Source organism: Salvelinus fontinalis, chromosome 7 (assembly GCF_029448725.1).
Source record: "Salvelinus fontinalis isolate EN_2023a chromosome 7, ASM2944872v1, whole genome shotgun sequence".
NCBI lineage: Eukaryota > Metazoa > Chordata > Actinopteri > Salmoniformes > Salmonidae > Salvelinus > Salvelinus fontinalis.
In genome coordinates, this window is record NC_074671.1 from 48,365,311 (window position 1) to 48,381,908 (window position 16,598).

The 16,598-nt window shown below is 43.0% G+C and overlaps 1 protein-coding gene across 1 annotated transcript in view; it reads left to right on the forward strand.

The window, feature by feature from the left end:
* LOC129859567 (1-phosphatidylinositol 4,5-bisphosphate phosphodiesterase delta-4-like) overlaps nt 1–16,532 on the forward strand; it is a 35,669-nt gene extending 19,137 nt beyond the window's left edge. Inside the window, 16 exon segments of the mRNA XM_055929477.1 lie at nt 2,239–2,382; nt 3,187–3,415; nt 3,653–3,782; nt 3,882–4,116; nt 6,492–6,693; nt 6,890–7,034; nt 7,758–7,910; nt 10,742–10,915; nt 12,849–13,005; nt 13,306–13,382; nt 13,842–13,905; nt 14,060–14,238; nt 14,379–14,429; nt 14,431–14,512; nt 14,646–14,795; nt 15,160–16,532. Coding sequence (XP_055785452.1) covers nt 2,239–2,382; nt 3,187–3,415; nt 3,653–3,782; nt 3,882–4,116; nt 6,492–6,693; nt 6,890–7,034; nt 7,758–7,910; nt 10,742–10,915; nt 12,849–13,005; nt 13,306–13,382; nt 13,842–13,905; nt 14,060–14,238; nt 14,379–14,429; nt 14,431–14,512; nt 14,646–14,795; nt 15,160–15,251 — 2,264 coding nt within the window. The 3' untranslated portion in view covers nt 15,252–16,532.
* Nucleotides 16,533–16,598: the final 66 nt, after the last annotated feature.

Consider the following 16,598-nt stretch of genomic DNA (forward strand, 5'->3'; position numbering starts at 1 on the left):
ATTGAAATTAGGGTAAAACTTAAACTGAAATACATTGACTTAACCTGATTAACAGGTTGTTACATCAATCTAATTTCAACATAATCATCAGAACTATGTATTTGTTGAAATTGAGTTTAAAATTCCACATAGAAACGCAAAAAATATTTTTGATTGTATATTCAATTGGGTGACTGAAATTATGTCGAATTTTAGATTTGATTAGACATATTTTATTTCACCTTGTTTCAATGTTGTAGTATGGTATGTTTGAATCAACGTCATCATTTCAACCTAAATAAAGAGGTATATTGAAATAACATGTGGAGACAAAGTCCAACAATATCTGTCTGAACAGGGACTCCTACTGGTATATGAGGGGTAATGCATTTCAGTCAGAACAAGTCCACCATCCAGATTACTACCGCTATGTACCCAGTTCAGCTTTGGAAACAAGCTGTGTTCGTTTTAGCTGAGCTATCATCTCAACACATTTTGACATTGATCAACTTCCATACTCATTTGTGTTGACTACCTAAATGACGTTAAATAGTTTTAAAGGTAACTCTAACTTTTCTAACACAAGCTGTATGTGAAAGTCAATTTGGAGTGAGGCTGAGTTTATGTAGGCAACATTGACACCTGATTTGCCCAACAAAGGACTCTTTGGCTGCATTTACACAGGCAGACCAATTCTGATATTTTATTTTCACTAATTGGTCTTTTAACCAATTACATTAGCTCTGAAAAAGGAGCTGATGTGATTGGTAAAAATACCAATTAGTGGAAACAATATCAGAATTGGGCTGCCTGTGTAAATGCAGCCCATAATTTCAACATGTAGCTTGGTATACTATCATTCATCCATGGTTGATTGGATCTTTGGAAGTAGTTGCCATTAGCCCTATAAATAGGATGCCAAATGAATTTTATTAAAACTATACTTTTACCTTTGGATATTGTCTTTTATATGAAGGATGGTTGATTGATTTGTAATATAATCTACAAGTTATTAATATGTTGTATTAATGTCGCCATCTCAACCAAAAATCTAAGTAGAAGAATAGGACTAAATCAAACTTTATGTGAAGTTCATTTAAAGTTTGATTTGATTTAGTGCTATTCTTCAACTTACATTTTTGGTTGAGATGGAGACGTGAATCCAACATATCAATTGCGTTCACAATTCAATATCCAATTTGTCTACAAATGAATGATTGATATGTTAGGGTTATTTAGGTAGTGTACGCAAATGAGTATGGAAGCTGATCAGTGTCAAAATGTGTTTACATAAGAGCTCAGCTGAAACGAACACAGCTTGTTTCCAAAGCTAAGTACAGTACATGAACTCAGGGAAAAAAAGAAACGTCCTCTCACTGTCAACTGCGTTTATTTTCAGCAAACTTAACTTGTTTAAATATTTGTATGAACATAAGATTCAACAACTGAGACATAAACGGAACAAGTTTCACAGACATGTGACTAACAGAAACTGAATATTAATTGTATATGGCTCATTGAACAAGCATGGGGAACAGTGGGAATTGTACAGACCCTTTACTGTGAAGTTATTTGGATTTTTACAAATTGTCTTTGAAAGACAGGGTCCTGAAAAAGGGATGTTTCTTTTTTTGCTGAGTTTAGATGTAGCCATCTGGATGGTAGACTTGTTCTCACTGAAGTGCATTTCCCCCTCATATACCAGTAGGAGTCACTGTTCAGGCAGGAATCGTTGGACTGTGCCTTCACATTTTATTTTGAAATACCTCCTTATTTAGGTTGATGGCATGATGTTGAAACAATGACGTTGATTCAAAAATACAATTTTACTATCAACATTGAAACAAGGTCAAATAAAATATGTCTATCAAATATGAAATTCAACATAATTTCAACCACCCAATATATATTGAATATAGGATGAAAATATTTTTTTTATGTTTCTACGTTTTCCACGTTGATTCCACATCAAAATATGTTGACAAATGACATTCCAACAACGTTGATTGAACCAGGGTATGCCCAGTGGGTCGTGTGTATGAATCTCTGGGTCTGTGCGAGATGGATGTCCCGTTCACTTAGACTGATCCCAGATCTGTACGAGTTGACAAGACAGCACAAACTGATCTGGGACCAGGCTACTGTTGACTGATATTGAGCGGTTGCCATAATGTATGTCAGGACAGGACAGTTATCTGGGCCTTGACTCCTACTCGACTTCGGCCCCTGACTCCTACTTTCCCTAATGTGTCTGATCAGGTATCCAGGGGGATGACAACCTCCAGTCCATGATCGTTGGCACGGTGATGAGGAAGATTAAGTCTCGCACCTGGAAGAAGCAGCGCTACTTCAAGCTGCAGGAGGACTGCAAGTCCAAGAAGGCCGGGAACACCCACTGCACATGTGAGTAGTGACATTTACAGTACATGCAAAGACAATGTTTTGGCAACGTTTAGACAACATCACCTATTGACACACACATTTTGTCACATTTGATACTTATCATATCATTGTCCACATCAAGATTATGTTCGGCAGCAGGCTGCACAAAACACCTTCCTTATGTTGAGTTGCACCCCCTTTCGCCCTCAGAACAGCCTCAATTCGTCGGGGCATGGACTCTACAAGGTGTCAAAATCGTTCCACAGGGATGTTGACTCCAGTGCTTCCCACAGTTGTGTCACGTTGGCTGGATGTCCTTTGGTTCGTGGACCATTCTTGATACACACAGGAAACTGTTGAGCGTGAAAAACCCAGCAATGTTGCAGTTCTTGACACACTCAAACCAGTTCATTCACCCTCTGAATGGCACACACACAATCCATGTCTCAATTGTCTCTAGGCTTAAAAATCTTCCTTTAACCTGTCTGCCCCCTTCATCTGCACTGATTGAAGTGGATTTAACAAGTGATACCTGGTCAGTGACACCTGGATTCACCTGGTCAGTCTATGTCATGGAAAAAGCAGGTGTTCCTAATGTTTTGTACACTCCTTTGAGTAATTTTGTCATTGCAGGGCTCTAGTTTTATCATCACTGAAGTGAGTGACAATATTGGGCTATAGGGTTCACCATGTACCTAAAGACTTGACTTATTCCCTTTGGCCACGAGTGGAGCAAAGGGCCTAAAGAAAATCTAAGGAGATAGCTGAATACCTAAAGAGATACCTAAGTAGATAGTATTCAGCTTCTCTTCTCCCTTTCAACAGTCTTTGTGAGTGACATGGAGACGGTGCGTGAGGGCCACCAGTCAGAGGTTCTGCTAAGCATCGCAGACGAGTTTCCCCCGGGCCGCTGCTTCACCTTGGTGTTCCGTGGTCGCCGTGGCAACCTGGACCTGGTGGCAGACTCGGCGGATGAGGCCCAGTCCTGGATCAAAGGCATGAGGAAGCTGATCGAGAACCTGGAGAACATGGGCGAGAGTGAGAAGCTTGACCAGTATCCTTTCTGACAAGCTAAACCAATCAATCAAATGTATTTACAAAGCACTGCATACTATATCAACAGTTGTCACAAAGTTCTTAACAGGAACCTGGGCAAATACGACACAGTCCTAGCTAGTTTGCTTAATGAAGTTAAGAAGTGCACTATACACGTGTATAGCAGAGTATCGTCTGTGTTATAGCTTCTGTAGTTTCGCTGTAGCATGACGTTTCCCTTAAGCGACATTTCCAGGTGGATCTGTGAATGGTTTAAGAAGGCTGATAAGAACAACGACGGCAGAATGAACTTCCGGGAGATCAGGGTCCTGCTGAAGATGATGAACGTGGACATGAACGAACATCACGCTCACCGACTCTTCATGGTAGAAGCCCTGAGATCTTAATAAGGCTGTATATCTCTGATTCTTGTACATTGCTGGTGTCTGTTGAGGCCTGAAGACCTTTCTCCATTTCATCCACAGACGGCAGACAAGTCTCAGACGGGGACTCTGGAGGATGATGAGTTTGTCCTGTTCTACAAGATGCTGACCCAGAGAGAGGACGTTCTCAGGGTGTTCCAGGACTACTCTGGCGACGGACAGAAGCTGTCTCTGCGGGACCTGGAGGAGTTCCTGAGAGATGAACAACTGGAGGAGGTGGACGGGGTTCAGCAGCTGGCCATGGAGCTCATCGAGCGCTACGAACCCTCTGACACAGGTAGTACTGACCTCTGACCATGGCATGATTTGTGGCTATAGCTGAACAATCACACCCTACTGTTACGCACGCCTCTGAGAAGGAACGCAACACCCTGCTGCAACTCAACTCCCCGTGAAGCAAAAGAGGTATGAACTGTAGGTGCGAGAAAGGACGACAAAGGCAGAATTTACGTTTACTAGGATTTATTTCCTACACGGTAATATGGGGAAAAGGGGCTGGACGGAACCAAAGGAAAGAAAGTAAATATCAAAGCTCCCCCTCTCCCATCTAACCTGCCTACCCACTTAACTTACCTAACTTAGCACCACCTGGTGCCCTAACCAAAATACAGGGGGTGGTCCGCCCAGGTCTTACCTAGTGTGCCTAGACAGTGAATATACTACGGGTATATGTATGCCCGTGGGCCTCTTGCCTAAACACTCCCTAGGTGCCTTCTCCTTCCCCCCTGGGAACAAATGAAACAGAATAATTATTAACAATTTCACAAACACTCAGAAACACAGGACATCTATGAGGCTCTGTCTAACTGAGCATCAAACTCACAGAATTTACCAACTACTCCCAGCAACAACTAACACAGTAAATTACCCCAAAGCCATCAGCCTCCTCTCTCAGCAAATATCTCTCAAATCAAACTCTCTGCATTCCTCAGCCTTCAATGATCTCACCCTGCCTATCCTCCCTCTCTCTAATCTTTTTTTCTTCTGAAACAGAACACTGGCTTTTATATCTTCAGGTGGCAATAGTAATTAGAGTCAGCTGCTTCTTGACGAGGGGGCGGGGTCAGCTCTTCAATCATCAATTAGCCATTGAGTCGACCAATCAGCTGGTTGGGGAGAACTCAGGAAGCTATCTCCTGAAACACACACACTCAAATACAAAAGCTACACACAGAAACTGGAGAACGTAACACCTACGACTTATCAGGTCAATAACCATATCATCAGGTCAACATCATGGTCAAGCAGTTCTTATTATTTCAACCAAGAACAAATATATTTGAATGAAAATCATGATGGTTGTAATGAAAAATATAAATACAGTGGGGCAAAAAAGTATTTAGTCAGCCACCAATTGTGCAAGTTCTCCCACTTAGAAAGATGAGAGAGGCCTGTAATTTTCATCATAGGTACACTTCAACTATGACAGACAAAATGAGAAAAAAAATCCAGAAAATCACATTGTAGGATTTTTTATGAATTTATTTGCAAATTATGGTGGAAAATAAGTGTTTGGTCAATAACAAAAGTTTATCTCAATACTTTGTTATATACCCTTTGTTGGCAATGACAGAGGTCAAACATTTTCTGTAAGTCTTCACGAGATTTTCACACACTGTTGCTGGTATTTTGGCCCATTCCTCCATGCAGATCTCCTCTAGAGCAGTGATGTTTTGGGGCTGTTGCTGGGCAACACGGACTTTCAACTCCCTCCAAAGATTTTCTATGGGGTTGAGATCTGGAGACTGGCTAGGCCACTCCAGGACCTTGAAATGCTTCTTACGAAGCCACTCCTTCGTTGCCCGGGCGGTGTGTTTGGGATCATTGTCATGCTGAAAGACCCAGCCACGTTTCATCTTCAATGCCCTTGCTGATGGAAGGAGGTTTTCACTCAAAATCTCACGATACATGGCCCCATTCATTCTTTCCTTTACACGGATCAGTCGTCCTGGTCCCTTTGCAGAAAAACAGCCCATCATTCACTAGGTCCCCCCGTGTGGTTCTGGGATTTTTGCTCACCGTTCTTTTGATCATTTTGACCCCACGGGGTGAGATCGAGGGAGATTATCAGTGGTCTTGTATGTCTTCCATTTCCTAATAATTGCTCCCACAGTTGATTTCTTCAAACCAAGCTGCTTACCTATTGCAGATTCAGTCTTCCCAGCCTGGTGCAGGTCTACAATTTTGTTTCTGGTGTCCTTTGACAGTTTTTTGGTCTTGGCCATAGTGGAGTTTGGAGTGTGACTGTTTGAGGTTGTGGACAGGTGTCTTTTATACTGATAACAAGTTCAAACAGGTGCCACATTAATACAGGTAACGACTGGAGGACAGAGGAGCCTCTTAAAAAAGAAGTTACAGGTCTGTGAGAGCCAGAAATCTTGCTTGTTTGTAGGTGACCAAATACTTATTTTCCACCATAATTTGCAAATAAATTCATAAAAAATCCTACAATGTGATTTTCTGGATTTTTTTTCTCATTTTGTCTGTCATAGTTGAAGTGTACCTATGATGAACATTACAGGCCTCTCTCATCTTTTTAAGTGGGAGAACTTGCACAATTGGTGGCTGACTAAATACTTTTTTTGCCCCACTGTATATGGTTTGAACTGATATCAATTTTTCATTTTTTGTCTTTGTTTTTGTTTTCCATAGCCAAGATACTGAAGGCCATGTCTATCGACGGTTTCCCGATGTACCTGGCGTCGGCTGAGGGCTCCATCTTCCACCCCAGACAACAGAGCCTGGACCAGGACATGACCCAGCCCCTCAACCACCACTTCATCTCCTCTTCACACAACACATACCTGATGGAGGACCAGCTTCGAGGACACAGCAGTGTCGAGGGATACATACGGTATGTACTCTACACCAGTGGTGGCTGATGGGAAGGCTTAGTAGGCCGTTCTTGAGAGATGATCGTGATCTCTGTCTTGAGGTGAATTACGACACAACTTTTGGAAGACAGAATCTGAGGGATTGATCGTTGTCCATTGAAATGAATATACTCTGAGACAAAGTCACAACATTTTAACTTGTTTCTTCCTCGTTAGGGCTTTGAAGCGAGGCTGTCGGTGTGTAGAAGTAGACTGTTGGGACGGTCCCAATGGAGAGCCTATCGTCTACCACGGACACACTTTCACCTCCAAGATCCTCTTCAAAGATGTTGTGAACGCACTGAGAAACTATGCCTTCAAGGTATTTATTTCATCCGAAGAAATTGTAATGACAAGATTACACCTCTTTGTATGGCATGCTTCACAAGTATTCTCTGCACTATCATGACATAATGTTTACATATCAGTACAGAATACAGGGGTGTTTTTAACTATTCAGATCCAATCATTGTTTAGCATTTTCATGGTCCATTTACCAGTGCAGTACTTTGCACACAGGAATCCAAGAACTTGCAGTATCAACCCACTCCTCACTCAGACCTCATTATATGTGTATGAGTCAGGAGGGGGATCATTCCGTCATGATATCCCAAAGCCACGGCCCTTTCAGAAAGCAGAGCCCTCACACAGTAAACAAGCACATGACCGGCCTGTCAAAGACTTATCCTGTTCTGTGCCAAAACTGTCCTCCGTGCCGCCAGGTTCATGTTGTGTGTCAGGGTTTCAGGGCCCTGGTCAAAAGTAGTGCCCTGCATAGGGAATAAGGTGCCATTTAGGATGCAGCCACTCATACAGGACAGCCCAGAATGTAGTGGATGGACTACATAGAGGGTGCCATTTGGGACACACTCTCTGTCTGTCTGCAACTGGATGGTGAGCTGCTCCATGCGACCCCTGTCATGTCTGCCTGAGTGAAGAAGCAGCTGGTGTATAGAGACTGGTAGCAGGTATAGCCTTTCTCCTCACACTGAGAACGCTGCAGTCCAGTGTTGAATTATTCACTCCCCCCTTCCTCCCCTCCTAGGTATCAGAGTACCCGGTCATCCTGTCCACCGAGAACCACTGCGGTGTTGAACAGCAGCGAGTCATGGCCCAACACCTCAACACCATCCTTGGGGACAAGCTGCTGAAAAGCCCCCTGGATGGAAAGATACCCGTCAGCTTTCCTTCTCCTGGGGTGAGGCAGGCACCAGGAACAGTAGCCAGGTAATCTGCTCTGATCTGACTCTCACCACGTCATGTCAAGGGCAAATGTAGCGCGATGGTGGTGGTGATGGGACATAATTGTCCCACCGAAATACAATTACTACAACGGACATTACTATTCCAATTCAAGCCAGCATTCTGCAATGCGTGGACCGACGGCCATATTGAGTTTACCCATATCAAATTGCTATGGGCTGCAGTCCAGACACGTTATTTTGACCCCCTCAGCTATTGCGCTATCCACTTTCCCTCGGGGGAATCCCAGTTGAAACTGGATGCAGTTTGATTGCCATCTTAAGTGGAGGTCCAATTCACTAACGTTGCCCCCTCGGCCCTCAATTTAGCTAGAGGGAGTGAGTGAGTGAACAACTTTGGACCGAGTTTGGGAAATCCTGCTCTAAGCTACCTGCCGCTCTCTAGGCTACCTGCCGCCCTCAACAAAACACTTTAGGGTGGAGTCAGTGTACAGTGTGTACATTATTAAGCCATTTTTTTCGTGTTGATAGAATGCCTCAAAGATAATTGAAGAGCACATTCATCAGAATTCACAAAGAATTTCAGATTACATTTTTATAATCACTGTTTTATCATATTAATAAAAGGCTATAAAACAGATTGACCTGCCCAAAAGTTAATTGTGCAAAATCTGAATGTATTCCAATACATTACATGTAATCAAAATAATAATAAATACTCATTTGAGATATGCAAATACTGAATATGTGGCAGAAAGCTAAAATAAATTATGCATATGTAACGGATGTGAAATGGCTAGCTAGTTAGCAGGTACGCGCTAATAGCGTTTCAATCAGTTACGTCACTTGCTCTGAGACTTGAAGTAGGGTTTCCCCTTGCTCTGGAAGGGCCGCGGCCTTTGTGGAGCCATGGGTAATGATGCTTCGTGGGCGACCGTTGTTGATGTGAGCAGAGGGTCCCTGGTTCGCGCCCAGGGGACGCCGTAAAGTTAAACTGCTACATTGATGCTGTTGACCCGGATCACTGGTTGCTGCGGAAAAGGAGGAGGTCGAAAGGGGGGTGAGTGTAACGGATGTGAAATGGCTAGCTAGTTAGCGGGTACGCGCTAATAGCGTTTCAATCGGTTACGTCACTTGCTCTGAGACTTGAAGTAGGGTTTCCCCTTGCTCTGCAAGGGCCGCGGCTTTTGTGGAGCGATGGGTAACGACGCTTCGTGGGTGACTGTTGTTGATGTGTGCAGAAGGTCCCTGGTTCGCGCCCGTGTCGGGGCGAGGGGACGGTCTAAAGTTAAACTGTTACACATATATATATTTTTTTATTATTATTATTTTTGTAAAATTTTATCCCCTTTTCTCCCCAATTTTCGTGGTATCCAATCGCTAGTAATTACTATCTTGTCTCATCGCTACAACTCCCGTACGGGCTCGGAGGAGACGAAGGTCGAAAGCCATGCGTCCTCCGAAGCACAACCCAACCAAGCCGCACTGCTTCTTAACACAGCGCGCCTCCAACCCGGAAGCCAGCCGCACCAATGTGTCGGAGGAAACACCGTGCACCCGCCCCCCTTGGTTAGCGCGCACTGCGCCCGGCCCGCCACAGGAGTCGCTGGAGCGCAATGAGACAAGGATATCCCTACCAGCCAAACCCTCCCTAACCCAGACGACGCTAAGCCAATTGTGCGTCGCCCCACGGACCTCCCGGTCGCGGCCGGCTGCGACAGAGCCTGGGCGCAAACCCAGAGACTCTGGTGGCGCAGCTAGCACTGCGATGCAGTGCTCTAGACCACTGCACCACCCGGGAGGCCCTTTGTTACACATATATTTGACAGTTTTAACATAGAACCCAGATTAAAGGACGAGTGGGGGGGCCAGGACCGAGTTTGGGAAACCCTGCTGTAGAGTGAGTAGAGACTGTCTTGCTACCTACCTTTCTGTCAGTACCGCCCGGGCCATATGATCTGTGCTGTAAGATGCAACACTGGCACCGTGAACTATTAAAAAGCCACAGTGTTGTTCACTCAGCACTGAATAGAATATGATTGATTGTTCTCTCAGCACTGAATAGAATATGATTGATTGTTCTCTCAGCCTCATCTTTCGACATTGTATTGGGCGTGACCTGCAGGTCCATGTAGGACAATGAATGCAAAGACTTTATATGCCCTGTATCTCAATGCAAAGACTATGGTCTGTCTGTGCATGATGTATATTTGTTCTGCCTCAGTGATTGTAGAATACTGCGCCCACAATCATCAAGTACGCAGGTGACTCTAAATATCTATTATGTTCCATTATCAATGTCACGTTCTGACCTTAATTCCTTTTTTATATCTTTATTTTAGTTTGGTCAGAGCGTGAGTTGGGGTGGGCATTCTATGTTGTTTTACTATGTTTTCTTCTGTTGTTCTATTTCTATGTGTTTGGCCTAGTATGGTTCTCAATCAGAGGCAGGTGTCAGTCGTTGTCTTTGATTGGGAGCCATATTTAGGTAGCCTGTTTTCCTTTGTGTTTTGGGTGGTTGTTTCCTGTGTCTGTACCTGCACCATACGGGACTGTTTCGATTTTCGTTTGTTCATTCACTTTGTTATTTTGTATTTTTGTAGTGTTCAGTTTTATATATTAAAATGGACGCTTACCACGCTGCACATTGGTCCGATATCTCTTACTCCTCGTCAGAAGAAGAAAGTCGTTACAATCAATATGCAATAAAGAGATAGGTTGAGAGAGAGGTGCAGTCGAGAGGCTTTCTGAAACATGCCCTGGTACAAAAGCATGATATCTATTCCCTGGTGATGAAACAATCTAGATCCATTCTTCTGACTAACAGGAGCTGAAGGGGAAGATTCTTCTCAAGGGGAAGAAGATCGGAGGTCTGGAGGAGAGTCTGAACGGGCTGGTGGAGCCTGAGGACTCTCTGACAGGAGAGGTGAGCGACGAGGACGAGGCGGCTGACATCGATGAGGACAGCCTCCACTGCAACAGCCTCCGACGCACGGCCAAGGTAGGCTACTGGGTGTGGGTGTGGGTATGTGTGTGTGTGTGTGGGGGGGGGGGGGGGGGGGGGCTGTGTGCCGGAATTGTACATGCAACATTGACGAGGGTAACCTCCGCAGTGACATCCAAGGTGGGCTACTGAGCTGTCCGACCTCTCACCACTTCGTCTAGGGTTCGACCTGCGAGACGTTTGTCTGTGTGTCTTGTCTAGGGTTTCGAAGGGAGGGTATATTACTGGATACTTTCGAAGTTTACCAGTAAACTACCAGAATTTTGGTATCTTTCACCCTTTTGGGTACTTCAGATTATCACAGGTGTCTGTAATTATCTCTGTCCCTCTGTGTGGCCTATCACATGTAAAATATATGAAATAATTCAATAAGATGATAGAATGACAAAGCTGTAAAACATTATCCTACATATACCATCAACTTTCTGAATACCATTTGTATCCTTTATAAAAAAATGTACACACTTTTAGTTATTTTACTATGTCAATATTTGTTGTTCATGTTTTGCCAACCAAACTGGAAAAATAGTTTTCAGGGTTCATTGAAAATAATGCCATTCTTGAGTAGATTTTTTTTTTCATTAATTAGTCTATTTTCTCTTGAACCATGTGGTCTACCTACTAGAAACTCAAGAACAATATGGAAACAGATAAAAAACAATTTATACCATATATGAATACATTTAAAAAAAAGTTATTCAAGTATAAACTACTAAAGTTACGATAGATTGGCATAGATGTAACTTTGGTAAACTACCGGTAGCTTCGCAACCCTAGTCCTGTCACTAAACTCTGGGCCTGCCTGGATGTAGTCATATATATTTCAGTCACTCCTTCTCAGCTCCATGTCCCGCTCTCATATCCACTTAGCAGAAGACGTCACTCACTCCTCCATTGTCCCTCAATTCCATCAGGGCAAAGTGTATCATCTTAGTCTGAATCTGCTAATGTGTTGACTTAACCAAGTTATAACACTGTTATAGGTCTGATATTATCCAAGGGTCGCATTCATGACATCGCTCATGAAAGATATAGGGCTAGAGAAGACTGACTGACTGACTGTCGGGTGGAAGGTTGCGGGTAGAGGTAGAGAGCCCTCTAAAAATAGACACTTAATTGAAGTCAGGGATCACCTCTGTAGCTAAACACTGAAGCACCTCTGACTTTATTCTTAGGTCTTTCATGATATCGGTCAATAACAAGTCGTGCCCATTAAAAGATTAGATGGAGTCCATGGATCTAAGACATCATTTAACATTGATACTCTATGTTTAATGAACGGCATAAATTAGAATGCCATATTAGGGTTTTGACATGGTTTGATCAATATGGTAATCAGGGGTAAAGCCAGTAGTCTACAGGAGCAGTGACCTCTGGGATGCCCTTGGCCCTGGTGTAACTACTCAGATGATGGCTGTCCTCTCCTAAAGACAGACTGCAGCTCAGAGTCTCTGTTTGTGTTCGGCTCCGGATCTGCTTTCATATAGAGGCAGCCCAGGTGGACACTAGGACTGGGGAGACCTGGTTGCATCGCTAATTAGTCTGGCCTTGTGCCCGCCTGCATACCTCAACCTTCCGGTCATCGAAGCCTGATTGGCACTGGCAGACCTACTGTGGTTGGCTTCATAGTGAAGTATCACTTACTCCATATTGGGGTTGTCCCGGTCCACTTGCAGCTTTCACCCATGGCTAGCTACACTCCACTCCTCTCGAACTTTACGAGTGCCACGTTGCTCTTAACGCACAGCCTTGTCTATTGTCAAAACTAGGGTTTTACTGTATATATCCAATCCTCCTAGAGCAGTTTCCCCAAGCAATTGCCCAATTTATATGTAGTTGAGTTGAATGTAGCTTAGTAAGGTCAACACTCCAATTTCCCCGTTGTGGATCGATAGAGTTTATTCAATTCAACTCTCCTTCTTTTCTTCAGAAATCGAAGCAGCGTCTGTCAAAGCAGCTGTCGGACTGCGTCGTTTACTGCAAGAGTGTCCACTTCAGCAGCTTCAAGCACTCCCGCATTCACTCCAAGTTCTACGAGATATCCTCCTTCACAGAGTCCAAAGCCCGCAAACACTTGAGAGAGGCAGGTGGGGCTTGAATCCCTACAGTAACTCATGACATCATCAGTCAGGGTCAACCAGTCACTAACTCACTCACTCAGGACAGTTTGTGTCGTTCTGTTTGGACCTCAAAACAGAAGCCAAAAGTTGTTGATTTACTAAAAGGAAATGTTGTCTGATTAGTGACATTTAGTCAGTTATTCATTCAGTGGCAAGGGCCGAAACAGAGGCAGAACGACGAGAAGACCCAGTGCTTTGTCTGTGTACTGTTCAATTGCATGGTTCCTCAAGCTCATCTCATGTATGGTTAACTGTCTGTCTCTCCAGGGGAAGAGTTTGTGCATCACAATGCCAGGCAGCTGACCAGGGTTTATCCCAGTGGCCTCAGAACAGACTCCTGTCACGTTCCTGACCTATTTCTGTTAGTTTGTTGTATGTGTTAGTTGGTCAGGACGTGAGTTTGGGTGGGCATTCTATGTTTTCTGTTTCTATGTTGGTTTATGGGTTGCCTGGTATGGCTCTTAATTAGAGGCAGGTGTTTGGCGTTCCTCTAATTAAGAGTCATATTTAGGTAGGTTGTTTCACAGTGTTTGTTGTGGGTGGTTGTCTCCTGTGTCTGTCGCACCATACGGGACTGTTCGGTTTGTTTTGTTATTCGTCATTTTTATGTGTAGGCTATTTTCCCTGTTCGTGCGTTCTTCGTGTTTATGTGAGTTCGTCGTCCAGGTCTGTCTACACCGTTTGTTGTTTTTGTTAGTTTAGTCAAGTTCGTGTTTTCGTGTTTTCTTCAATAAATCATGTCTTCAGACTCCGCTGCATTTTGGTTCAATCCCTGCTCCTCCTCATCGGATGAAGAGGAGGAGGAAAACCGTTACAACTCCTCCAACTTCAACCCACAGGAGATGTGGAACACAGGGACTCAAATAGGTGAGGGCCATTTTAGGTTGTTCTAAGGCACGAAACAATGATTAAACAAAATATAAATGTCCAATTTACAAACATGACTGTGAAGCGAGTTAAGCTCATATTTCTGTTCATTTGGATCAGTTGGTTAATTTCTCTGTTTTCCTTGCTACCTCAGTTGCGTTGAATTTCCAGACGGCAGGGGTTGAGATGGACCTCAACGATGGACTGTTCAGTCAAAATGGCCGCTGTGGCTATGTCCTCAAACCTGACTTCATGAGGATGTCAGAGAGGAGGTTCGATCCTGAGGTTCCACAGAACCGGGAAGGCTACCAACCTCGCAGTCTCTGCATTCAGGTACAAATAACAAACTGAGACCTACCTAAGACACAACCTGAGCTACAACAGACAAACTACAGAAACCAAGTGGAACGCTAACCTACCAATCTGACCTCAAGCTCTCTCTGTGTGTGTATATATTTGTGTGTGTTTGCAAGGTGATCAGTGGACAGCTGCTTCCCAAAGTGAATATCAAGGAGAGCTTGATATGTGGACCCGTTTGTGAGAGTGGAGATCCATGGACTTCCTCTAGACCAGGCCAAGCAGGAGACCAGATACATAGACAACAATGGTAATATACACACCCGTTAAATCATAATCACATAAATGCTTATAATGTAGCTTTTTACAGAAATGCTGATACATAAAAGCAGTATATTACAGTATTATATTATTTTATATGTTAATGAATTGTGTTTGCTCAGGGTTCAATCCAGTGTGGTATGACACTTTACGGTTCACCATCCATGCGCCTGAACTGGCCCTGGTACGCTTTGTGGTGGAGGACTACGACAAGGCGTCAAGGAATGATTTTGTCGGACAGTATACCTTGCCTTTCTCATGTATTCAGCAAGGTAATGCTCATCCATGTATTTAAGCATTTTGTACAAACTCAATATGTAACCTCCTAATATGACAGTCACACACTACCGTTCAAAAGTTTGGGGTCACTAAGAAATGTCCTTGTTTTTTAAAGAAAAGCACATTCTTTGTCCATTAAAATAACATCAAATTAATCAGAAATACAGTGTAGACATTGTTAATGTTGTAAATGACGATTGTAGCTGGAAACGGCAGTGTCCAGCAGTGTTGCAGTGTTGCTTTTCTTTCAAAAACAAGGACATTTCTTAGTGACCCCAAACTTTTGAACGGTAGTGTACGTAATAGTAATACGATGGGATCAATGACCTACTACAGCTGTTTTACTCCCTTTTCCAGGATACCGTCATATCCACCTCCTGTCTAAGGACGGAACCAGTATTCCTTCCGCCTCCTTATTTGTACATGTTAGAATCACTAACCTTGTATGAGCTGAACGTTAGAGATTCCAGTCGCTGCTTACCTGTCTGGCATTTACAAGACTTGTAGATGGAACACACTGAAGGTGGAAGACACTGATGGTGAAGATGCTGAAGACGTGACTAAAAGAGAACAAACTTTCGTTCATAGTTTTACCAGAAAGTTTTGACATTCAAGAGCTAGTTTCACAAACTATGTCATGAATACTTTCTGTAGCTACTTCCTCAAAATAGTATGTAATGTTGTGCATATACTAAGCCAAATGTTTTTTGTAACTATTAATGTACTTTTAAAAAGTATGATTGGTGTGGTTTTCACTTGTAATCTACAATTCTATATTTATAATGTGTATTCCCAATCAGATGTATTACTGAAGAACTGGCTCTGGGATGATTCTGTTTTTCCAGCTCTATGTCATCAAATGCTAGTCAACTACACAACTGTACTTGAGATTCTTTTTTGTTTTGCTGCAATGATATGTAGCGGAGAAATGTGCCACCCACTGGTCAAGAGTAATGACACATTTCAACCTAATTTCAGTCAGTCTTCTTATCCACACCACATTATTTTCTATGAACCAAGCTCCTCAAGAACGTACCATTGATGAGGCTGTTTGGTTAGAGTTGCCTAGGCTTACTGTAGGACACTTTTCCTCCCTCTTTTGCCTATTGGCAAGTTTTGGTTTAAAATGGGTTATGATGCCAATGAAAACTATACTCCATTCCTCATCTCTCACTCGCTCTCTAATGCATATTATCATTTCCATGAACAATATTCTGAACAATCCGTTTAGTATAAACAGCAATTATAGCGGAACTCAAAATGCCTCAACTCGTGTCATCTGTTTTGCATAATTTAGTAGATTTAAATATTTGCTGCTGGGTTAATAGTTGTATATTTTTGTACACACACTGTGTGTGTTTGTGATGTATAGCAGGGGTCTTCTCAACCCTGTTCTTGGAGAGCTACTCTACTGTAGATTTTCGCTCCAATCCCAGTTGTAACTAACAACCAGCTTTATCAACCAGCTAATTATTAGAATCGGGTGTGCTAGATTAGGGTTGGAGTGAAAACCTACAGGACGTTAGCTCTCCAGGAACAGGGTTGGAGAGCCCTGATGTATAGCCTATTGTATTGTGTTATAGCATATCTATTAACTCTTTTTTGTAACATTGTCCAGTTCAGACTTCATATACCTGTATTATTTGTATATGTATTTAGCTATCTATGCATGTACTACTGTAGTTAGTTATTTGCCATATCCATTTGCAAATAAAGATACTTTTCATTTATCTAAGGAGTTCAGAGACTGGTGAGATTAGATCATGGATCTATATATACAAAGATAAAGTACATAT